Source organism: Chelonia mydas, chromosome 1 (assembly GCF_015237465.2).
Source record: "Chelonia mydas isolate rCheMyd1 chromosome 1, rCheMyd1.pri.v2, whole genome shotgun sequence".
Lineage (NCBI taxonomy): Eukaryota > Metazoa > Chordata > Testudines > Cheloniidae > Chelonia > Chelonia mydas.
Window position 1 is genome coordinate 192,484,355 of NC_057849.1, and position 24,759 is coordinate 192,509,113.

The 24,759-nt window shown below is 41.4% G+C and overlaps 1 protein-coding gene across 1 annotated transcript in view; it reads right to left on the reverse strand.

Moving 5' to 3' along the window:
• ZPLD1 (zona pellucida like domain containing 1) overlaps positions 1-23,684 on the reverse strand; it is a 48,693-nt gene extending 25,009 nt beyond the window's left edge. Inside the window, exons 1-3 of the mRNA XM_043538544.1 lie at positions 22,034-23,684; positions 21,808-21,920; positions 11,408-11,521 (exon numbers count right to left, since the gene is read on the reverse strand). Coding sequence (XP_043394479.1) covers positions 11,408-11,513 — 106 coding nt within the window. The 5' untranslated portion in view covers positions 11,514-11,521; positions 21,808-21,920; positions 22,034-23,684. The remainder of the gene's footprint in view (positions 1-11,407; positions 11,522-21,807; positions 21,921-22,033) is intronic.
• Positions 23,685-24,759: the final 1,075 nt, after the last annotated feature.

Consider the following 24,759-nt stretch of genomic DNA (forward strand, 5'->3'; position numbering starts at 1 on the left):
TAATTTACAAATTTTTCATAATTTCACTGCAAAATGCATCTCCTTTGTGTTTTTCAAACAGTAAGCAGAGAGGAATGATGGTCCAATGGTGCTAGCCTGGGACTTGGGAGACCTGCATTCAAGACCCTGCTCTGTCACAGACTTCCTATGTGACCTTGGGCAAGTCACTTAATCTCTCTGTGCCTCAGTTCCCAGCTGTAAAATGGGGACATTAGCACTGTCTTTCCTCACAGGAGTGTTGGTTGGATCAATACAGTTAAGACTGCAAAGTGCTCAGATACTGTGGTACTGGTGGGCATATGTATATATATATATATATATATATATATATATATATATATATATGCATAGATATAGATTCAGGTCCACATCCACGGAGATCCTTAGCTCAGTTTTGTCCAGGCACACTTCCATATGCTGCCAAGAATTTGCCTTAGAACAGACTGAATGAAAAGTAGACTAAGGAAGCTAGTTGGAACACTTCTGATGCCATAAAATTTAATCAAAATATCTCGTTTTGACAAAGCCGGAACATTTTGAAGAGATTATCTGTTTTGACAAAGTTTTCACCAAGATGGTTTTTGAGGTCTACTGCTCTCTGGTCATTTCTGAGGAGGGAGGGAGGGAGAGAGAGAATTTGAAGTAAAAATTTGAGCTTTCAACCAGACATGCCAAACCCGGGGGGAAAAAATGCAGAAATTGGGTTTGTTTTTGGCTTAATTGGCTTGTGAGTTGCTTGTTGGCTAGTTTTTGACTTGTAGCTTGTTTGGCTTGTAGCTTGCTGCTTGTTGTAGCTTGTTGCTTTTTTTTTTTTTTTTTGGATCAGCTCCCAGCAAGCAAGGGAAAGGGGGGGCAAGCAGGGATAAGGGGGAAGAGAGTCGGGGTGCACAGCAGGCCCACCACAGTGCCAGACTGCACACCGGGGGGGTGGAATCTATTCACAGAGTGTTGGGGTTCTTAGGGGTTGGCTTGTTTTGAAATGGGATTAGCATGATATCTGGCTTACTTTGAAAGTCGGAGTTCTTATTTACCTCATGAAAGTTGGCAACTGTGCTTTAAACCCAAAGACAGCTGTTTAGTCTGGGAGCACATGTAATTCCGTGGGCAAGTTAATGACAAAAAGGTAAGGGAGGTGTCATTTGATTCGTAAAAATCTACAGAATCAAGAAGAACAGCCTAAAGCTGTGTTCTAATGCAAAGACGACATTCAGAATGATGGTGACAGGGACTATTACAGAACTGACCACAGACAGGTCATTGTTTGCTCGTCTCCTGGTCATGTCAAGACCTCATTGTGATGTTTCCCAAGTCTAACATAGGTCAAGTACCAAATTATACTTGGTAAAATGGTACCAAATTGACGTTTGAATGCGACAGAAATTCAATGCATGTTTGCTAGGTGAACAGCAAACATGCACTTCTTGCATCGTTTTCCTAAACCAGCATCTACCGACAACATGACCAGTACTTTATGCCAGCAGAGGCCTTTCAGTGTAGCAGTCTAGATGACACAGCTGAGGTAGAAGCTCTCAACAAACCAGAAACTGTTAACACTTGCTGAGAGTTGGCTGATCACTTCATTATGAGGCTACGGAGAAAATACTGGACCTATGATGATGTCTACCTCTTATTTGACATGTATGCAGAGGAATCAATTAAAAAAATATTACCAGAAAGAAGAGACTCCACAGTATTACACCGGGGCAATATAAAATGTTTGACTCCACCAACATCTCCAATGTCACAATGGAGAAGCTACTGTCCCATACTCACATGAAGGATGAGTTAAGCACATATCTGACAGGAAAAATGCTCCAGATTGTGAAGAATTGCTTAAAGAGTTTCACCATTACATGGCATAATGAAGCTGCTGCCCTGCACTGTTCAGTAGAATTTCTTCTTCTTCATTCCCATGAGGAGGTTGACACTAAAATTATCTTGCGGGCAATCAGTGCCAGAAAGAGAGGTGCTACTAAACTCTGGATTTTTGCACAAGACACAGATGTTCTAGTGCGCTTTGTAAGACTCTACCCAAAACTTCCACAAGATTCTGGTTTTGTGCAGGCTGCTGGGGTACAGAATCACTGTATATCCCTCAAAGATGTTTTCCTATCACTTAGACCATTAAAAGCTGACACACTGCTAGATTTCCATGCCCTTTCAGGATGTGACCTTTCTGGCAGGTTGGTTGGAAAGACCAAATTCTCTTACCAGAAGGCATTTGATTCAGCCTCTGAAGACTCTTCCAAGCACTTTCAGAGCAAGGACAGCTGAAGCAGTCACTGATGAGTTCATAAATGCACTCAAGGCATTTATCTGCAACGTTTACCGTCTGAAGACCAACACTGTGACACTTGCAGAGCTATAATCAGTGAATATTTTCCAAGAAGCAGACAAACACAGAAAAATTGCCACCAACAAGCTGTGCATTTATCAATGCCCTCTTGCATTTGCTATCAAGAGGGCAGATTATCAAGCAATGGAATGGCTGTAGGATGAACGAGTGCATCCAAAACTACCCTCCCCTATTGGCCATGGATGGGTCTTGGAGGATGAACTGATCACACCAGCCATGTGTCAAATACCTTGCCCTCATGAATCAATCCTTCAGCTATTTAAATGCTCATGTGCAAAGACCAGATGCACACTACCCTGAAAATGTTTGGAGAGCAGCCTCCCTTGTAGGAAGACATCCAAGTGCAGAATGGACAAGGATCTAGCAACATATCTATGACAACATATAACAACATATCTAGCAGTGGTGCCCTAGATGAAGATGACGCTGAAGACTTCAATGGGTACATGATTTTCAGTCCCACATTTCAATGCTAACTTTTCTAGGGTTACCAAAGAACAATGTCATTTTCATGTAAATAAAGCATCCTTGAAAGTATAATTTGAAAAATCAACCTTGATTTTTAAAAATAGTTGGGTCTACACTTGTGGTTCTTCCAGCATAGCTATCTCAGCTAAAGGGAGCGATTATTTTTTTTTCCCATTTCAAGCGGACAGAACTATTCCAGCAAAACTTAGTCTGTGCTACAAAGTTCTAGTCTTTAAATATTAAGGTATAGGATTTTCAGTTCATCAGAATAATACTTTTTCTTCTATCCAACAGACTAGTTCAAGCCTTAGCTTGGAATCAGCCTTCAAACAGCATAAATCAAAATTGTGTGAGATTATTTATGCAACGCCACAGGTGTTCAAGATGCCACCCCAGCAATAAATGATAAAAATATAATCAAATGAAAAATGGATAGGCTGCTGCTGTTTTTCTGATGTTTGCTTTAGGGAGATTTTATTTCCTTTGTTTACACATGCAGCTAAGCCAAACTTGCATATATTTGCCAAACTTTTTTCATTATTTTTGTGCAAAACAACTTTCGGGGAAAAAAAACCCTCATTTGGAATCTGCAGTGCAGTTCTCAGCTGGAAATTCTGCACTTGCCAATGGGGAATTTCAAGCAAGAAACATCAAGGGAAATTCTGCATGTGGAACAAATGCAGAATGGGGTGATCCAGAAGTAATCTCTACCATACTCAGGCTCGAGGACTGCTGTCACACCTTCATCATTGCACGAGTCGTGGTTGCACATCCATTCCCCCTACTCACCTCGTCTGAGAAGCAGCAGGCCAGAGGCTCTGTGATCCACACCCATGTCAAGCCCATAAGCTGCGCCAAACAGAGGGAGTTCCCACAGAGCACATCTCCCCAGCAGGCAGGTGTATGAGCTCACAGGTGGGCTCAGCGATGTCCATGAACCCCACAAAGCAGAACTATATGAGCTTCACTGCATAACATATATCTGCTTTGTATGTGTATTCACAGTGTGATGGGTGGACTAGGCCCAGAGGCCCTCTGCTGGAGGCCTCAGGGTCCTACCAAACCCATCCCAGGAAAGGAGCAATGGAGCTAAGTCCTCCAAGCTACCCAGAGAGACTGTGAAGAAAGCAGCCAATCAGGAGGGGAAGTTGCAAGGGGTTATCCAAGCAGAGGGTTCCAGGTTAGTGTAAAAGAAGCTGTAATGCAGACCACAGTCAGATCCTTTCTGGAACCAGAGAAGTGCAGAGGTTGCTCCTGGCTGGCCAAAAGGAACTGCAGCACTACAGATAGCTTAGGGCTGGCAGGGACCAGGGGAGTGAGGAAGAGCTCCTGGATGGCTCCAGAGGCTGAACATATAAGAGACCTGAGGTAAGGGTGAAGCATCGGTGAAGGCTGGGGCTGCGGGGAAATGGCCCAGGGAACTGAAAGCAGTTTTGTTAAAGAGACAGAGTGGCACCTGGCTGCTATTCTCAAGGTGCCTGGGCTGGGATCCAGAGTAGTGGATGGGCCCAGGTTCCCCCCGCACCATAGGCCACTGGGGAAGTGGCCTACAATTGAACAACGATAAACTCCCAGAAGGGGATCTGAACTACTTAGTGGCCCAGTGGCGACCTGAGGCCAGAAGGGCCCACAGAGGGCAAAACCATTGCCTCCAGGGAGGAAGCTCTGGGGGTATGGCTTGATATCAGGGCTGGGACTGTTTAAAGACTGCAGACACACCTGACCAGAAAGGGTGCTCTTGAGAGGTGGGTGCCATGCCATTATATTTGGTATCAGAAGTGGTGATCTTTCAGACCAACCCCTGATCAACAAGGGGCATGATTATGGAAGAGGTGATTTGTCTGTGGATGGCAGGCCAGCAGCAGCAGGGATCTGCTATGCAGCAGAAGCGGACCCAGGCTCTGCTGTTGCAGTTGATGGAGAACCTGCTGAAACAGGAAGCTTAGTTTGCAGCACAGCAGTGATTGCACGAGATCCACTCCAGCCAGCAGGAGTGGATACAGAGGCAGCTGGGTCATGCCACAGCTGGGAACCCAGATGGTGATGGAACTGGGTGGTCCATTGGCACTGGGCCTGGCAAAGCTTGGACTGGACGATGACCCTGAGGCCTTCCTCTGAACCTTTAAGTGCGTGGCAAAGGCAGCAGGATTGGAAGAGGCCACTGGTGGCCAACATAGCACCACTCCTGATGGGTGAGGCACAAGCAGCTTACTGAGTGGTAAGTGATGAGCAAGTGAGTTCCTACCCAGTGATGAAGGCAGCCATTTTAGATTGGCTGGGGATGACTCCGAAGGCATACTGGCACAAGTTCTGGACAGAATCATTCCTTCAAGGAGAATAGCCATGGGTAGTGGCCTAGAAGTTACAGGACCTGGAGTTGGGCTGGCTTTGTCAAGAGACCAGCTCGGTGGAGAAGCTCCTGGATCAGGTGGTCCTTGAGCAATTCCTGAAGGTCCTACCAGGAGGGGCATTTTAAGCTGGGTAAGGCATTTCAAGCTGGCCTTGACTGGGGGAAGCAGTCAAGCAAGCTGAGGTCTACTTTGAGGCCAAAGAAGAGGAACAGCCCAAGTTCCTCGGTGAACTGAGAGGTGTTCACCGGGGGGTGGCCCAGAGAAGCTTGCATGGGGGGAAAAGCCCCAGGGCTTCTAGAGTTAGGAGGTACACTGCAACAGCAAGGGGTCCAGGAAGCCCTGCAGCCTATAGGAAGTACTAGTGGGAAGGAGCTAGGAGACCCAGTAGTGTGCTACAGGTGTGGTCAGTGCAGGCATATTAAAAGGAACTGCCCAGTAATGGAGTATGACTAAACTTGTTACAATGGGACCAATCTGTGGGAGTATACTCCAAAGATCAGAGTGTTCCCACCATGGGTTGTGACAGTCAGGCTCGAAGGCACCATAGTTAAGGGTCTGGTAGACTCAGGGTGTGGGTATACTTTTGTGGGGGATCACCACGTGAGGACAACTGGCCTGGACTGGCACCTCCCAATACATGTCTGCTGTGTACAATCGGGAGACCCGAGTCTATCCCACAGCAGAAGTTGGGCTGGAGATACAGGGCCGGAGAGCTCAACTGTGCTGGTGTGGTCAAGGACCTGCCATGACCCACAATTTTGGGAAGAGACTGGGGAGTTACTCAGCCCTCATGTGGAAAAGACCTGGACAGTAACCCAGGACCTAGAGGGTCCAAGCTCAGCTGGGAAGGAAAGCAGAAGGGCTGGGATCCAGGTAAGGAGATCCCAGAAAAGAGCCTGAAGGCAAGATCAGAATGCCCCAGATGTGAGGGACCCACTGAGGAAATGCCAACAAAAGTTGAGTGCAGCCAACATCTCCTGAGGGAAAAATCATTAGCCAGAAGGTCTAGGTAGAGCAGGACTTGGCCCGGGCACAGGTGGAAGCCCAGGGGCAGAGGGACCAATGCTTGGCTTTGCAGGAAGCATTGGCCCAGGCCCAAAGGGAGAGAACCCAGAGGGCTATAGTGGGAACACAGATGGAGCTCTGGAACTCAGATTGAAATAAGCACTGTGCTAACTAGCACAGAGGCCCAGACAGAATCACTCCAATGGGGAAAGATGAAAGAAGGGCAGGGGTATAGAACAGGACACTCGGATAGGGAGGGGAGTAGCACAGACAGGCTCCGTGAGCTCCCTCCTAAGAGATAATGACCTGGTGAAACAACTAGAGGCAGCCGAAAGAGAGCAGGAGGATCTCACGTTCAAGAATGAGCAGATGACCAAAGATCTCTGGTTCATCAAAGATGAAAAACAGCACTTGCTCAACACAGTATATGATTATGTGATGCAGCTAGAGGATCAGCATACAGAGACCCTGAAATCCAGGAGAAGAAAGTGAGTCAGGGACTGCAGACATGCTTTCCAGGTAAGAAATACCTGGGAGAGTAAACCCTGAGAGATCAGGGCAAAGACTGGGTACAGGCTCTCCAGACAGAAGTCTGGGGGAGAGAAAGAGAGTCCTGATTGAAAGAGGCTAGGACTAAGATAAGTTCTCAAGGCAAAGAGGCATGAGAGAAAAGGACAATGGTAGATCATGGCACAGAGACTATTACTAGTAGTTCTCCAGACAGAACTCCCCTGGTCCCTGGCAGCACTGAGCTGTCTGTGGTGCTGCAATTCCCTTTGGCCAGCCAGGAACACCCCCTGCACTACTCTGGCTCCAGCAAGGACCTGACTCAGGTGTGCTCTGCAGCTCCTTTTATACTAGCCTGAAACCCTCTGATTGGCTAGCCCCTTGCAATTTCCCCTTCTGATTGGTTCCTTCCTGCAGTCTCTCTAGGTGACTTGGAGGACTTAGCTCCACTGCCCCTTTCTCGGGATGGGTGTGGCAGGACCCTGAGGTGTCTGAGCCTAGTCCATCCTGTTACACTGTGAATACACACACAGAGCAGACATATGTTATGCAGTGAAGCTGATGTAGTTCTGCTTTGTGGGGTTCATGGACATGACTGTGAGCCCACCTGTGAACTCATGCACCTGCCTGCTGGCGAAATGTGCTCTGGGGGGGATCTCCCTCTGATCCAGCATGCAGGGCTTTGTGCACCACCACCAATAACTCAGCTTGACTCACATCCTGGGGTTAGTTTTGAGAATGGCAGTAGAAAAAAAGCGTCTTTTTACTGGTAAACTGAACACATTTTATCTGGAATCATTGAGACCATAGACATAATATCCAACAGGGCCACTGCTACAGAGACCTTTTCAGAGTGGAACCACACTTTAAAGCTGTCCTCTAGATGCACACAATAAACTAACACAAGTAGCTTGAGTAGTTCATGAGTATCAAGTAGCAAATATACACCTCTCGATGCATATGTAATGGAAAGAATTATCCTAACACTTTGTCACACACTGAGAGGAAACATTGTTAAAAAGTTAATTTAAGAAGCCTGAAACAGACTTCCATGTATAATCATTAAAGATGGGCCTGAGACACACAGGGCATGATTCTCCACTGCTTCACTTTGATTTTATGGCAGTGTAACCCCAATCAAACCTTGCCTGAATGGACAGCCAAAGATCCCGCTGCCACAGGGGAATTGTCATCTGGAATAAAGATGGTGTAAACTGGCTCTATGCCACTCATTCTCTTCCCTCCACTGTATAGGGGGCATACCAGCTGGTGCAGTGGCTAGCTCAGTTATTCTGGCTCCAAGATGGCCAGGAACAGGGGCACTGAAAGTTGGCTTGGAGCTACTTTCCTCTCTTCTCCTCGATTATGCACAGAGTGTAAATTATGCTCATCTGTAGAATGAGCTCTAATTTTATCAAAAACACACATCTATGTTTCAGCGGGCTCAACATCAGGGACAAAATTGCCTTCCCCAAGATAACCTTCTCATAGCATACAGTCATATTGGCAGTGTGAGCACAGTTACCCCAGCTGCAGGGGGTAACTCCTAAACCATAGGAGTATTTTACTTTATTTTTTTTTAAAAAACTTGCCAATACATAGAATCATAGAACTGGAAGGGATCTTGAGAGGTCATCTAGTCCAGGCCCTTGCACTCATGGCAGGACTAAGTATTACTTAGACCATCCCAGACAGGTGTTTGTTCAACCTGCTCTTAAAAATGCCCAATGATGGAGATTCCACAACTTTCCTAGGCAATTATTCCAGTGCTTAATCACCCTGACAGTTAGGAAGTTTTTCCTAATGTCCAACCTAAACCGCCCTTGCTGCAATTTAAGCCCATTGCTTCTTGTCCTATCCTCAGAGGTTAAGAAGAATAATTTCTCTCACTTCCCCTTGTAACAACTTTTTATGTACTTGAAAACTGTTATGTCCCCTCTCAGTCTTCTCTTCTCCAAACTAAACAAACCCAATTTTTTCAATCTTCCATCATAGGTCATGTTTTCTAGACCTTTAATCATTTTTGTTGCCCTTCTCTGGACTTTCTCCAATTTGTTCACATCTTTCCTGAAATGTGGCACCCAGAACTGGACACAATACTCCACACTGATAAGGCCTCCTCTGGAGTAGAGTGGAAGAATTACTTCTCGTGTCTTGCTTATAACACTCCTGCTAATACATCCCAGAATTATATTTGCTTTTTTTGCAACAGTGTTACACTATTGACTCATATTTTGCTTGTGATCCACTGTGACCCCCAGATCCCTTTCTGCAGTACTCCTTCCTAGGCAGACATTTCCCATTTTCTGTGTGTGCAACTGATTGTTCCTTCCTAAGTGGAGTACTTTGCATTTGTCCTTATTGAATTTCATCTTATTTACTTCAGAGCATTTCTCCAGTTTGTCCAGATCATTTTGAATTTTAATCCTATCCTCCAAAGCACTTGCAACCCCTCCCAGCTTGGTATCATCCACAAACTTTAAGTGTACTCTGTATGCCACTATCTAAATCATTGATGAAGATATTGAACAGAACCAGAACCAGAACTGATCCCTGTGGGACCCCACTCATTATGCCCTTCTAGCATGACTGTGAACCATTGATAACTACTCTCTGGGAACGATTTTCCAACCAGTTCTGCACCCACCTTATAGTAACTCCATCTAGGTTGTATTTCCCTAGTTTGTTTATGAGGAAAAGAAGGTCATGCAAGACAGTATCAAAAGCCTTATTAAAGTCAAGATATACCACATCTACTGCTTCCCCCCTATCTCCAAGGCTTGTTACCCTGTCAAAGAAAGCTATCAGGGTGGTTTGACACGATTTGATCTTGAATTGAATGATATTTGTAAGTTACATTACGTCTGGCCTTGCCATGTCCCTGTCTTTGCCAGACACACCCTCTTCCCTTCCCTTCCCTCCCCTCCCCCCGCTCACATACACCAGAAAGGAGACAGATAGGTAGAATGAGAGTCCACTTTATGCTGCTGCTGAATCAGGCAGCCACAAGTTCTGATTGTCTGAGGAGAATTACCCACTCTTAGGCTTGGTCAACACTACCAATTTTTGTCTAGATAACTACGTCACCCAGGGGTGTGGATTTTCCATGCCCCTGAGTAACGTAGTTATATCAACCTAACCTCCAGCATAGACAGTGCTACCTCAACAGGAGGGCTTCTCCCATCAACATAGCTACTGCCTCTTGGAGAGGTGGTATACCTAAGTTCCTGGGAGAAGCTCTGCTGACGGCATAGATAGTCTTCACTAAAGAGCTGCAGCTGCAGAGCTATAAATGTAGACCAGCCCTTAGAGTAAACCTGGAGTAAGTTTCAAGCTGTACTCTTAATGTATTCTAATTCAGGCCACTATTGACAAACAACACGCTGGTCTCCTCGTTAACACTTAGAAGCAAGGAGCCTTGAATGCTACTGGTAAAAAAAAAAAATCCAGTGAACAGCTGCACAACTCTAGCAATGTCAGTAATGACAAGAGTTAAATTTTGTTATGGTTGCAAGCTCTCCCTGTAGGTGTATTTAGATGGTAAACTCTTTAGGGTAGCTCCAACGCATTTGATTCTCCTTTCGCACCATGAGTAACTCCCTTAACTTCAGCAGAGTTACCCATGATTTATACCAGTTTAAGTGAGAAGAGAATCAAACCTATTGTCTTTAAACCTGCCCGCAGGCACCTAGCACACTGTTGGCAGTATGGAAAAAATAGTAATACTACATATTGTAGACTGCTGCTGGCTCATAATTTGGACAACAACAACTGAATCCTGCTAGCAAATCCAAGCTATAATTGCAAAAAGTATTTGAGAAGTGTTACAGCACAGTGCTGTGCTAAGAGTTCCGTGCTATATGGTTTGATTCAATTACTAGTCGAAGCACAGAGCAGGATATCAGCCCTTATACACTGGCTTCCTTTTTTAGCAGTCAAGAAGCAAAGAAGGGAGAGTGAGGCAAGAGACAGAGTACATTATTTCAGCCACATAACCCAATATACATGTTACTAAGAATATAGTTTCATTTCTGGCTCTGATTTATGTAAATATATCCCACAAGGTCTGCTTTCATTATTTTTGATGTCTCCAGAGTTCCCTGTGTAATTACAGCCTTCTTGTGTAAACATTAGTGTACATCTTTTCTTTATATTTATCTATACTGGCTCGCTCATGTGTCTAGTTATTAAGGGCCTGATCCTGAAGTCAACAGCAAAACTCTGTGCCGGCCCTAATTTAAGCTTCCTCAATATTAGAATTTTTTACATGTATTGTCATAAGGGGAGACTAAACGACCATATTATGCTACCAGAGTAAAAACTGTAAAAAGTAAAAAATTCCAGTTAAAAATGTCTACAAAGTTAGCTGCACCCAGTTTTTATACCAAGTGGCCAATTCTTTTAAATTTGGGAGCAATCATTCCAGCAACATTAACTCTGGTGAACTTTCTGGATACAATATAAGGGCATAAATGGGTTAAACCCCAATGATGTCAATGTAATTACACCTACCTGTACCAGAGCTGAATTTGGCCTTTTCCTTTTAATGTTGGCATAACATGCAACTCCAGAGGAGTTTCATTGTCACTTAGACAGCTAATATTCCTTAATGTGAAAGTCTGTTTCTAGACTTTTTACAGATTAAAGCTTTGTACTTAAAAGTAATAATCACTGGAAATCATAATAAAGAGCCCATTCTAAAAAGCCCATTAACACTTACCAGGAAACCTGCTATGTAGATTGGCCTCACAGTTATATCCATTGAACTGTGCAGTCACCGAAAGCACCTGAATTGTCAGGAGGAGCAGTAACCATATTCGTTCCATTGCAAAACCTAGCAAGACATTATGAAGTTATTGCATGCATCTGTTTATTGCATTAAAGAGCCTTAATGCAACTATTAAACGATTCTGTAGCCACTCAGGTTTTCAACCCAGGAATCAGGGACAAGGCTCACAAACCAAATTGACAATACACCGCGGGTAGGGGGTCCCATTTCTCCGACTGCTGGATATGAGTAATGCCTATTGATTTCTAGGGAGTTGACCTATATCCTATGGGCAAGAACAAAGTCCAACAAGGTTTGAAAAAAGCTCCTAAAACAGCTAAGAAATAAAGGCTTCAAAAGTATATTACAGATTTAACAGAGCATTTAACTGTTGCATACAGAGAGTATTTTTGTTCTTTTAATTTCAGATACTTAAGGAGAGGTATTGCCAAATTAGATAGATCTGACAGAACAACAGTTTTGCTTCAGTAAACCATTGAAAACAATACAGCTAAATGTATGTAAGTTACTTCTCAAGTTTAAGGTGCTGAAATAAATCTGTCTTTTTATATCTTATCACCAAATTCTGCCTTGGAAGCATGCCTGCAGTTGCATTAGCCTTTACTAGAGAGTTTGTATAGAAACGGAAAATTTAATGAAATTTGGCAACCAGTCTCCGAAATCAGAACAAATGGACATATTAGAGCATACCTTGACTGAGGGAAAACCCTCAAGATATAGTATATATGCAATAGATATATAACATAGGCCAATCAGGAAGAATGTTTGCTTTATCAAAATGTCAAAAATTTTTCACAAAAGATCTAAAACTTGCAGAATTTAGAAGACACAGAACTTTTTCTATTTTAGGAAATAACTTTACACCCTAACGTAGCTCTTAAGATATTCCATATATTTCCAGACAGTAGATGCTGTGAAATTCTAAGAGGTGGTAAATTCCGAAGTTTGGGTTTCTATAATGCTGGTACTAGTGATACATTACTCAGATTACTATCATCAGTCTTTCATCCCAAATAATCTCAAAGTCCTTCACAAACTGTATAAATACAACATGACTGAAATGCAGCCATTCTAGCATGGCAAACGGCAGCCATAGCGCACAGGAGTTGACAATTGCAGGGTGAGGGAAAAGTTCTAGCCAGTGACATTAGATTAAACCCTTTTCTCTCGCAAAAGTACCAATGGATCTTTAGTGCCTGCACAAGGTTTGATCCAAAGCGCACTGACATTAACGGAAAAGCTCCATTGGGGTTTGGATGGGGCCCACAGAGCCAACAAAATATGAGCCTTTTAAAAGGCTCATGCAGCGAGAGCCTCATAAGGTACATTCCCGGAACACAAAAACTCCTCCTCCCCTCCAAGTAAAATTTAAGCAAGCTGGAGCATATACAATGTTGAACCAAATTCTGCTCTCATTTACACTTTTGCAATCCCAGCATAGTCAAGGGAGTTACATGAGTGTAATCGGGAGAAATTTGACCCATTAATTTCTGTGCAGTTTTGCTTGAACAAGCACGGAGTAAAAAATGGAATACCGTACATAGTAGGTTCTTATTAAACATGGTACTTTATAATCAAACTAGATTTTTGATTGGTCCATCCAAAAGAGGCTTGTCTTACAGCAATTGTGCAGCTTCTGGGCCAACATTTGCTCGGTCACAAAAGTTCAATCCCATTTTATTTCAAGCATTGTTAATAAGAGCACATTTTGGCTTTCTTATTTCATTCATTAGACCCTATTGTCAGTGAATGTTGACAAGAAGAGTTGAAAAAGCTATGAAAGAAAATGGCTGGCTACATGAGTTGCTGCAAAAATCTTTACTTGCACTCTCTCACTTTCTCCTCCTCACCCTCTGTTTCCCGCTGCTGGAAATGCTCTTTCACATACAATCTGTATTTTTATTTTGTAAGAACCATATTTTTCACTCAGGAAAATGACATCTCTCCTGCAGTAAAACATCCTGGCGCCTCTCCTTTTACAGAACTGGATGGACGAAGTTGCAATTATTCTGCTCTATTTGGGCCAGATTCTGATCCAGTTACATTGTGATCTCAGTGAATGACACTGGATTTACACCCATCTGGCTTTACCTCTCTAGCTGCTACACTGGTTTTCTTACTACCAAAATCCCTGATCTGAAAAGCAGCTAAGGAAAACACTGAATAACAGTAACCTTTCCCGTTTCAATGGAAAACAGATTTTACTGTCAATTCTAAAATTTTGAATATTTAACCTAACCTCAGCTGCTGATGTTTTATTTGTCTTAGCAGGAGAGGAGAAAAACAGAAGAAATGGACCCAAATAAATAACATTTTTTGCAGCACTTTTTCTCCAGTAACCTCTTGAGTAGGCCAGAATCTAACAAGCCTATTCAGTTTTTAGTTACTCCTTACTCACTGGACTTCAATGTAAGTCTGTCTGACTAAGGGCAGAGTGCTCAGTTTCTCCCCATCTTCCCACCCCTACCAACCCTTCAGTGTGAGGAGCTAAGGGGTAGCATGCATCTCTGAGATTTTCATGGAACACCAGACTCATGAGTCATCTTTTAAGGAGTGCAGGGCACGATGGAGGTATGGAGGGGCAGAGGCAGCCCACACCCTTTCCATTTAGTGGAGGTGAGATTCATGCATGGATTGTCCCTTCCATACATGGATAAGGAGAGTACAATTGGATCCTGAGTAAATACTGAAGAAGAACCTCAAGATCTGGCCTGGGAACTGCAGACTTATCTGCAGTAGAAAGGCAGAATTAGAGAGCCTTGAAGTGAAGCATATTAAATCACAAAGACAGTACTCAGACATTCTACACCATGATCTCTAGCACTCAGCTTGCTACCATTAAAGTCAATGACAACTCCAACAGATTTCACAGGGGCAGGAACAGGCACTGGCAGGATTCTACTGTATATTTCTGACTAGCATGTTAAAGACAGACAGACTCAGATTGTTATAGGTATAATATACTCTAGTGGACCCTTCATTTCATATTCATGCCCAGGCAATCTGATCTGGGGGCCTGACTAGTTTTTTGTTCAATTTATGTTTTTCAAAAAAATTGGGTAAAAAAATTTCAATAGCTTCATGTTACCCATCTTATTTTTAGACAACAACTTAAAGGTGGGACTTTGGTAATTTTCCATTGAGGTTTAGGATTTCTTCTCCAAGGAGGTATAAAAAAGTAGCACACATTCCTAACTTGTATAAGCTGACACACAGAATCAATTGAATCTTCAGTAGTTATGTTGCTTATTCCACATCTAAGGAAATATTATTTATATACAACATTAGATGGGGTAGATCTTATGGCAGATAATACAGTGATGAGTGCAGTATTAAAAACCTGTGCAAAACAGAATAGAACAACCTCTGCAACCACTGGCTCAAGTTTAGTATACTATATTTTGGATTGACAACTATGTTTGGTGGGACCACTAGTCCGGGCAAGCCTCCCACAGTGGCACACCTACAGCCAAGTCTCCCCATCACATGCCCACCGCCTGTTAAAACACATAGTACTCGTTGCAATACTCCAGCACAAAAGTGCTAGTGACCATCCTGTTGGTGAATGGACCAACACCAGCAGCAAACAGTCTGTGTAAAATTATATACCTTTATAACCTCGTATGGCCAGACTATTATAATTATCAACCTCATCATTTTACCTGGAGTATTTGCTGAATTTTATATAGATATGGATTCATAGATTTTTAAGGCCAGAAGCAACCATTAGATCATTAGTCTGACCTCCTGAATTACACAGGCCACAGAATTTCATCCAGTTACTCCTGTTCTAAGTAATGTGCGTTTGACTAAAGCATATCTTCTAGAAAAACTTCAAGAGATAGAGAATCCATCACTTTTCCTTGGTAGTTTGTTCCAGTGGTTAATCACCCCCACCATTAAAAACGTTTGCCTTATTTCTAATTTGTCTGACTAATTTCCAGCCATTAGATCTCATAATGCCTCTTTCTGCTAGATTAAAAAGCCTTTTAGTATCCTGTATTTTCTCCTAGTGAAGATATTTATACACTGTAATCAAGTCACGACGGATTGTGTGTGTGTGTGTGTCTGTGTGTCTGTCTGTCTGAGAGAGAGAGAAAGAGTTAAGTCTAGTTTCAGTATTTAGATTCAAGGTGCAGAAAATATATTTTTTTCTATTTAAACAAGAAAAAAATGAGCAAATAATCACGGTATACATAATTTTGCTATTTTTTTTAACTATACTGTGTGAAGTCCTTTGAGCCTATTTTGAAAAAGAAAAACACACACAGCACATTCCTGAAAATGCTGCTTAGCCTAGGAAAGAAATATAGTCAGTTGTCAAAAAGACAGTTTGAAGTTTTAGGACTCTAAAGATGCTGACATATGCCATAAGGCAAATATGATCCTTAATGGCTATGAAATCCTTAGCTGAAAAACCTGATCTAATTTTGACTGACACATGCTGAGTTCTCATTTATTTTTCTAAGTCCTCTTTTCCCATTGGTGGCTCTGCTGAGGGTTTTCTCAAGTAATCTTTAATGTTCAAACGATTATAAAAAACACAAATGTTTTGGCTTTGTGAAGAAAACTGAAAAGGTGGCCCAAACACACCAAAATATTTTTCTAAACCATTTAATAAAAATTTCACTTCCAAATGATTTTTCCCCTCCCTCGTACTAAGTATGCTATTTTCTACTTTGAAAGGCTCTATTTTCCCTATGGATTTAGGGGCAGAGGTGAAATTTGTGTACAAGATTTCCATTAACACCAACAGAAGTTCACTTGATTAATATCTCAAGCATTAATAGAAAGGACACGGACAAAGGGACAGTCAGAGATTTAAAAAGACCTATCAAGCCAGGTTAAGTAAGTCATTTTGTAAACTGCAGTTTATTCTGTTTTTTCAAACAAACAATAATCAATTCAAAATGTAAATGGTCCTACAAATTAAGGGCCCTATTTAATGACACAATAAATTTTCACAATATAGAAACAGCTAGCAGAGATCTTTACTGAATCAAGTTGGTTCTTTATATGCACAGCACAGAGACAGTTCTGACTGTTCTACACTTTGCATCATAAAGAAACAGATCATGGTGACAACAACCTCCCACTAACATCATTATCACCATTTTTTGGAACCTTAACCCTGCTTTCCCAAGTTTTGCCGTGCCAGAAAATCTTCACAAATGTCCAGAATTAAATGTATTATTTGTGATTGAATACAAAAGCATTTTGTTTAAATCAATCTATAACTTGATGTTTGTGGCAAAGTAATTGTCTGTGGATTATCCAGCTCAAGCCCCTCTCTCTGGTCTTCTGCATCTGACTGATAAGCTCTGTGTCTATCATACTTATTTTCTTCCGCTCCCATCCTTCCATCTTGAAATCAAGATCTGACATGATTCTTTGGTAGGGCTGGCTGGATTTTCATTACAAACAAGATTTATTACTAATTTAGCCCTATATTTTGATCACAATTCATTTGTGAGCCAATCCTGATTTCCATGAATATATTTATTATTTTTAAGTATTCACCAAATAATTTATGAGAGAAATCTATCATTATTCACAGTGTCTGACAGGTCAGCAAACTCACATGATACTGTTTATGCTCCCTCATTGAATGACTTAAAGGCGTGGTTTTTTTTAGAGAATTAATAAGAAAGAAAACTTTTCCAACACAAATTTTCAGACATGAAAAATCCATGATCAAAATTACAGAACATTTGAAGTTTGCAAGAATTTTCACACATGCCTACTAGCTGTCTGAATGCTACTGAACAACGTATAATATGACTCTACAAACCACAGCATACAGAAATCACCACTTTTATTCAAGAAAATATGGAATCTGATTTCAAACCTAGAGTCTGTATTGGTGATGGACATGGTGAAATATCTTGAGTTGTAATTATGGAACAATTCTTCCAGTCCTATTCACTTCATATGTCTACATGGTCATTTTGCCAGTATTCATATTCCAGTGAATATGAGTGGAAAAATAAATACAAATACCAATTAAAATGGGCAGCACCACATGGATGGCAGTAGCCATTTTAAATATGGGCCAACTTCCTCCTGTTACCAGGCCAACTCTCTCCTGCAACATATCCCACTTTAACTAGACGATCAGACACTATCATCATCCTGCCCGTGTCTTTAGTACTAAGTCTTCCCTTGTTTCTCATCAATGCATTGAATCCTTGGGTCTTCTAAGAACATAAGAATGGCCATACTGGGTCAGACCAAAGGTCCATCCAGCCCACTTTCCTGTCTACCGACAGTGGCCAATGCCAGGTACCCCAGAGGAAGTGAACCTAACAGGTAATGATCAAGTGATCTCTCTCCTGCCATCCATCTCCACCCTCTGACAAACAGAGGCTAGGGACAACATTCCTTACCCATCCTGGTTAATAGCCATTAATGGACTTAACCTCCATGAATTTATCCAGTTCTCTTTTAAACCCTGTTATAGTCCTAGCCTTCACAACCTCCTCAGGCAAGGAGTTTCACAGGTTGACTGTGCGCTGACACAGATACAACAGGATTCTGGTCTTAAAAATTTTTTTTAATATAGATATATCAATAATTAAAAGCATATGTTTTTAGATAGCTTCTTAGGGAAGTTATGTCATACTTCCACCTGAGAGATGAAGAAGCTGTAGGATGTGCTTCAACTATAAGGTTTACTGGTGGACAGAACAATCATTCTGCGAGAGCAATCCAGAGACTTAGAAGAACAAAGAATTATTTTCCTTTTCAGATTTAGATTTCTCTAGTTTCAAACCATACTGTGAAGATCTAATTCTGAAATCAAGCAAAACAGAAAAATCCCACAGAAGTGCAGAGAGAAATTCTGCAGATCAGCAATCCCTGAATGGTGAATTGCAATGCTAAACTGGAAACAGAGTTAAGCCCACAAATATGTGGTGAATGTGCCCACTAGCCAGCCCTTTCGGGGCATTCAGCACATAATTAAGTTTTAATTGGTTGTTAAACAATGTTTAAATGGGAATAAAGGAAATCAGTTATGTTGAAGATCAATGCATTCATGTGCTGGGGGATTTTACAAAAGGGAAAAAGAAATATTCATTTTTTAAAAGGTAAATTAAGATCTGCTTCTTTGCTAGTTTCATTTCTCTCTGACACCCCTACCCACCCTCAGTTATTGGGTCATTCCATTATATTGACAAAAGGGCAAGGAGAACATACAGATGATGCAACAAAGATCATACATAGAATATGCAGGAGCGTCCATAGTGAGGCATAATTCTTGCATTGAACATCAAATATTTGATCCCAGCATCATCCTTGTATACTTGCACTTCTTAGTATGAGTCAACACATAAATCTGACATTAATTTCATTCTTAACTCAGCTTTGTTACTCATCTTCAGCCAAAATCCTGAGCCCTTAATCAACCCCCACTGAAATCAAATGGATGCTCTGCCTGAATAAAGATGGAATAACTACTAAGACCCTGAACTATCAAACACTTTGTGTTTGCAGGATGAAAGCCTGAGTGACATCAGGATCTGGCCCTTTGAAAACAACAAAATAGTTTGTTTTGGAGTAAAACAACCTAAAGCAAAAGTTTGCAATATTCTGGTTTATTTGCCAATCTCTGTCCAATAACTTATTTTTAAGCAGGAAAAACACAGGAGTGAGACAGAGAAATGGACATCATGTTACAACTATATTCAAACCATGCTGTATGTAAGTTCTAAAAAAATACAAAACCACCAAATTTCAAGAGGAGGCCAAACTAAACTGAAGTTTGGGATTGGGGGTAGTTTAGAGAAGGTTTCAACCCCAGACCTGAAATCTGTGCTGGCAACTAAAATCCAAACGCAGATGTAGTTTTAAGTACAAATGGTGCCCATCTCTTTAACAAGTCAAACCAAAATACCAGCTCTAAGCACTGTTGAATAGGAAGATGTTCAAAATCTAGATATGCATCTGAATTATGCATCTCAGACTGACCTTCATCACATTGACGCCAACAAGAGTTAGATGTGGTTTCTGAGTGGATAATAAAGCCACGTAATGCCTGTAAACCTATGAATAACTCCTGTTGGAATCAGCAAAGATTTGTTTTAAGATCAATAATAGTGTATGAATCCCTGGCACCTCATCTTGAAATCCTTACATATATAGAACTCCAGCTGAGCTCAGTGGGAGTTTCACCTGCCTAGGGACTAGGGGATCAGGCAGCACATGTAATAAATATACTCTATAAACAAGTATGCTGTTAATTCATAAAGAAGTGAATGAAGCTGATCATTTTTTAAAAATGACTACCCAAAACAGCCTACAGTTTTTATGAGCACTAACTACAGATTGTGTATTCCAGAAGAATTTGTAGTGTGTGAAATAATAGCAGAATGTTTGTAAAATAAACAGTATTTCTTACTTTTAAAAATATATTCACTACTGAGAGGGATAAAAGGTCTGATTCAGATTTCTCTCATGCCAGTTTACATTGGTTTTACTCAATTGACTTCACTGGAGTTGTTCCTGATTTACACCAGTATACGATCAGAATCAGCCCAAGATCTTTTCAGCTGTGAGTAAATTTTCAAAAGGGGACAGATTGCAGACAAAATTACTAAAGTCCTCTGTGCACAGCCCAGTCCGTAGCTGCACAGAATTCCCCATGCAGGCCCAACATTCCTCAATCCTATGCTGAACAGGGGTAGGGGTAAGAAGTAGTTCATTGTAAATGCATGTTTGAGTCAACTGACTGTCTTCTTAGACTACTGATCATGATGTTGGCTTCCGTCCTCCTGGGAATTTACAAGGACTATCAAAGCATTTTACAGAGACCACCAAAAAAGGCATCAGATGCTAATGACCTTTAGTTGCCTCTAACCCTGGGCTGGATTCAAACCAGCGATCTAGCAGTGAAATGCTCCATATTTTAATGCCTGTCCCCAGAGTCATCTAGTCACACAAGTAAATAAATATATAAATGAATACTGTTCTATTTTAGTGACTCTTTTACACTTTTGGAGAGAGCCATATAAATATAAATCTTTAGTAAATAACAGTTTGATATCACTAGCAAATAGATGATACTGCAGCCATGTCACCATTAAAACAAGACTTCTCTGCACCAAACTAGCAATAGTTTATTATATCAGAATCACTTTAGCTCTCCTGGTTTTAAGAAACTACTTGAAAAATTTTGCTGCAATATACTACAACTTTATCTAATCCCTACAGGTTTCACAGTTTTTGCTTCCAATATTTCATTTTGAGAAAACACATAATACCATAAGTTTCCTAAAACCTTTTCAGTCAGAGTACCTACACAATACTGCCAGGTTTTTATTTAAAAATGAAAAAGAAATGGGTTCCATGTTGAAATGGAAAAATAATTAATTTACGGACATTTCTTTCACCTTGTTTTGAGTCCCTTTCATAAACAGACTGGATTCATAACAAGGTTTGAAGTCCCATTAGAATCAGCCTCTAGAATGAGAGGAAGGATACTGCTCAAGATCTAATTGAATGAAAACAATAAAGTATGTCATGCACTGATAAAATATTGTTTGATCAAGAGAAGTAAAAAAACAGGGCCTCTAGACAATCTTTTGTTGTCCTCAGACTAGGGTAACGGTACTTCTCACAGTGCATGTAACATTTACAATAAACATGTCAGCTTGACCTGTATCTGTTAATCAGTTTAACAGAGACTATTTCAAATTCCAGCTATTTCTTGGTCAAGAATATAGTGTCATTATTATTTTAAGAAATAACGCTAGTACAATTAGTATATCCAGTCGTCTTTGTAATTCAAGATGTCACTTCCAATCAGTGAACTGATGTTCAATTGCAGTCTGATCCTGATAAGAAATCTCGCCTATCAAAGCGGTCGGTTTGTCTCTATCAATGCAAGGAGTGTGGGAACTGGCAGACTGACACTGCAAGTCAGATAAGATTGTTTCCTTGATGGAATCATGTTGAGAGGGTTTGACTGTGTTTGACTTGCAGCGGTAACCTCAAGGTTGAAAGGGAATTGCTGAGAGGACCCTTGATGCCCTTCTCACATCAAAACAATAATATGGGTCTGGACTGGATCTTATCAAATAAAATCCAAATTGAAAAATTAATGTTTCTTTTCAGACTCTGACACTGGCAAATGTTTACATTTGTTTCCCTTTTTTCATAGTCAGCTCCTAACGTAATGCCCCCTCCTCCATCGCTCGAGTTCCCAATGAGGTCAGCCTTGCCTAACAGGTGATAAAATGATAAACAAACAAAGAATGCAGTCTTTTTAAAAAAAAAACCCAAAATGCTAATATTCTAGAAAGTTTTAGGTGGCTTACATGATGGGCACTTACCAAATCCCCTGTAGCTGTGAAGTCAACTGTACTCCATCTATCCTGTACTGCTGGATGTGAATAAGTGTTTGACTTCTCTGCCCTGCAGAACTTTTTCAGAAAATACTCCGACCCTTCAGATGGGGGAAAAGAGACACTCATTATGAAAATTCTTTTAAAAATATGCCTGGATTTAGGATGGGAAAATTTGACAGGTCTTAGAATTCTTAACAAGTCTGTTCATCACCAGACTGAAACCGGAGCAGGTTCTTTATGGTAGCTTTTTCAACCCTGAATTTCTCTCTCTCTCTCTCTTTTTATTTCCCTGGGTTTTGATCTCCATTTTTCTTCTGTACAAATATCTCAAGAGGTCCATGTGGGGTGAGCAATCAACCTGGAAAAATTATTCTGTCGTCAGCTTGTTGAGGGAAACCCTTGTCTGCCTAAAAAGAGAGAAAGAGTGAGAGACGAGCACTGAGATAGGATCAGTAGCTAATCTGCAAGGTTATCCATGTCCCATTGTGAGAAATGTCTAGCCTTTTCAATTCTGGGTTAAACTCATGAAAAAAAAGCAACATTTCATGTTGCGATGAAACTGATATGGAGTGTCATCATGAATACAGAGTGTCATCAGAACTATAATTACCAACAAGACATCAATGCACACAAAGCCAACTGCGCACAAAGGCAAAGATCAAGCTGCTAGAAACTGAACCTGCTTCATAACATCTACTTCTGTAGTTCTGGAATTCTACTTTTTTTAAAAAGCACCTTGGGCAGAGGGGGTTTCTCCCTGCTTTGGTTTTAGTTGGAACAGTCCGTACCTATAAACTATTCTTACTCATTGGGTAAGGAAATGGTAACCTACAGTTTTTGGCACCACAGGGAATGTTTGAGTGAGGTGGGGTTTTTATGGGTGGTGGGTTGGTTTTTGATTGGTTTGGTTTTTTTAAACAGAGCAAAGCCCTGTTTCTGCCATTACTGTATTTAGGATACCACTCTAAGCATCAAAGTATTGTGTAGGTTTACAAGCCTACGTAGTTTGCATTTTTTTTGCAGCAGCAGTCATCTGCTAAATGCAGTAATGGCAGAAGCCATGCTGTGCTGAGGTTATACATTTATGTCCTGCTCATGATTATCATTCTGATACCACCAGTGTTTAATGACAAATAGCAGAAATAAGCAATCACACTGCCCCTTAAATAGCAAGGACTCAGTTATGCCATGTAAGTACAGCCCATAGTAAGGAGCAGTGCCTAGCCACAGTGCTCCAGAAGGAACAGCAAGAAGTACTCTCCTCAAGGCAGAGGCTGTGTGCACGCTACCATGCCCCTTTTTGAGGTACAGATTCCTCCACCCCCGCACAGCCAGCCAGCTCAATTGGTCAGTGTGGAGGGAAGCCAATGTCCTGTTCTCCATCAGCGCATTGTGCACCTCCAAAGGAATTTGGAGGAAGCAATCCCTGAGTCATCCAACACTGTGCACCCACATAAGAGAGAGGCAGAATCTGGCCCTTACTGATTCACAGTAAGCATAGAGAACCATATCTTGCCTTCCTCATTTCTTAAACAGGCAAAACTCATTGACTTCAACGGGAGTTTTGACCAAGTAAAGACCACAGGATCTGATTTATTATTATAGACCAAACACTAGGAGGGTCTTTACCCAGGCAAATTCCTGACCCTTATTCAGGCTAATTCCTCCCATTAATATTAATGGCACCTTAGAGACTAACAAATTGCTCAAATTTTTATGGGTGGTGGGTTGGTTTTTGGTTGGTTTGTTTTTTTTAAACAGAGCAAAGTCCTGTTTCTGCCATTACTGCATTTAGGACTGATTCAGGCTGAGAAAAATAAGCTGTGCTGAATGGAATGGATATTCCTGTTTTTGTGTCTTTTTGTAACGTAAGGTTTTGCCTAGAGGGAGGATTCTCTATGTTTTGAATCTGATTACCCTGTAAGGTATTTACCATCCTGATTTTACAGAGGTGATTCTTTTTACTTTTTCTTCTATTAAAATTCTTCTTTTAAGAGTCTGAATGCTTTTTCGTTGTTCTTAAGATCCAAGGGTTTGGGTCTGTGGTCACCTATGCTAATTGGTGAGGATTTTTATCAAACCTTCCCCAGGAAGGGGGGGGGATAACTTTTGGGAGGATTTTTTTGGGGGGGGAAGATGTTTCCAAACGTACTCTTTCCTAATAATATACCGGTTGGACATTTGGTGGTGGCAGCGAAAGTCCAAGGGCAAAAGGTAAAACAGTTTGTACCTTGGGGAAGTTTTAACCTAAGCTGGTAAAAGTAAGCTTAGGAGGTTTTCATGCAGGTCCCCACATCTGTACCCTACTGTTCAGAGTGGGGAAGGAACCTTGACATCTTTCCCCCCAAAATTAACAAAATGCTCAAATAAATTTGTTAGTCTCTAAGGTGCCACAAGTACTCCTTTTCCTTTTGTGAATACAGACTAACACTGCTGCTACTCTGAAACCTGTCATTAATATTAATAGGAGTTTGGTTAGGTAAGGACTCAGTAAAAACTAAAGTTTTGAACAGGGTTCAAAAAAGAACTAGGTAAGTTCATGGAGGATAGGTCCATCAATGGCTATTCGCTAGGATGGGCAGGGATGCTGACCCTAGCCTCTGTTTGCCAGAAGCTGGGAATGGGCAACAGGGGATGGATCCCTTGGTGATTACCTGTTCTGTTCATTCCTTCTGGAGCATCTGGCATTGGCCACTGTCGAAAGACTGGCTACTGGGCTAGATGGACCTTTCGTTTGACCCAGTATGGCTGTTATGTTCTTATATAAAGTCCATTCCATGCCATCAGCAGTGTGGTATGGCCTACACGAAAGAGCCCAGGTTTGGCCTAATACAAAACGAAGACAAACATAGCAACAAGGAGTTTCTCATCTCTCACTTCCTACTAAAGTTTAGACAAGTTAACTTTCTGCATCAAGCAAATCTATGATTGAATATT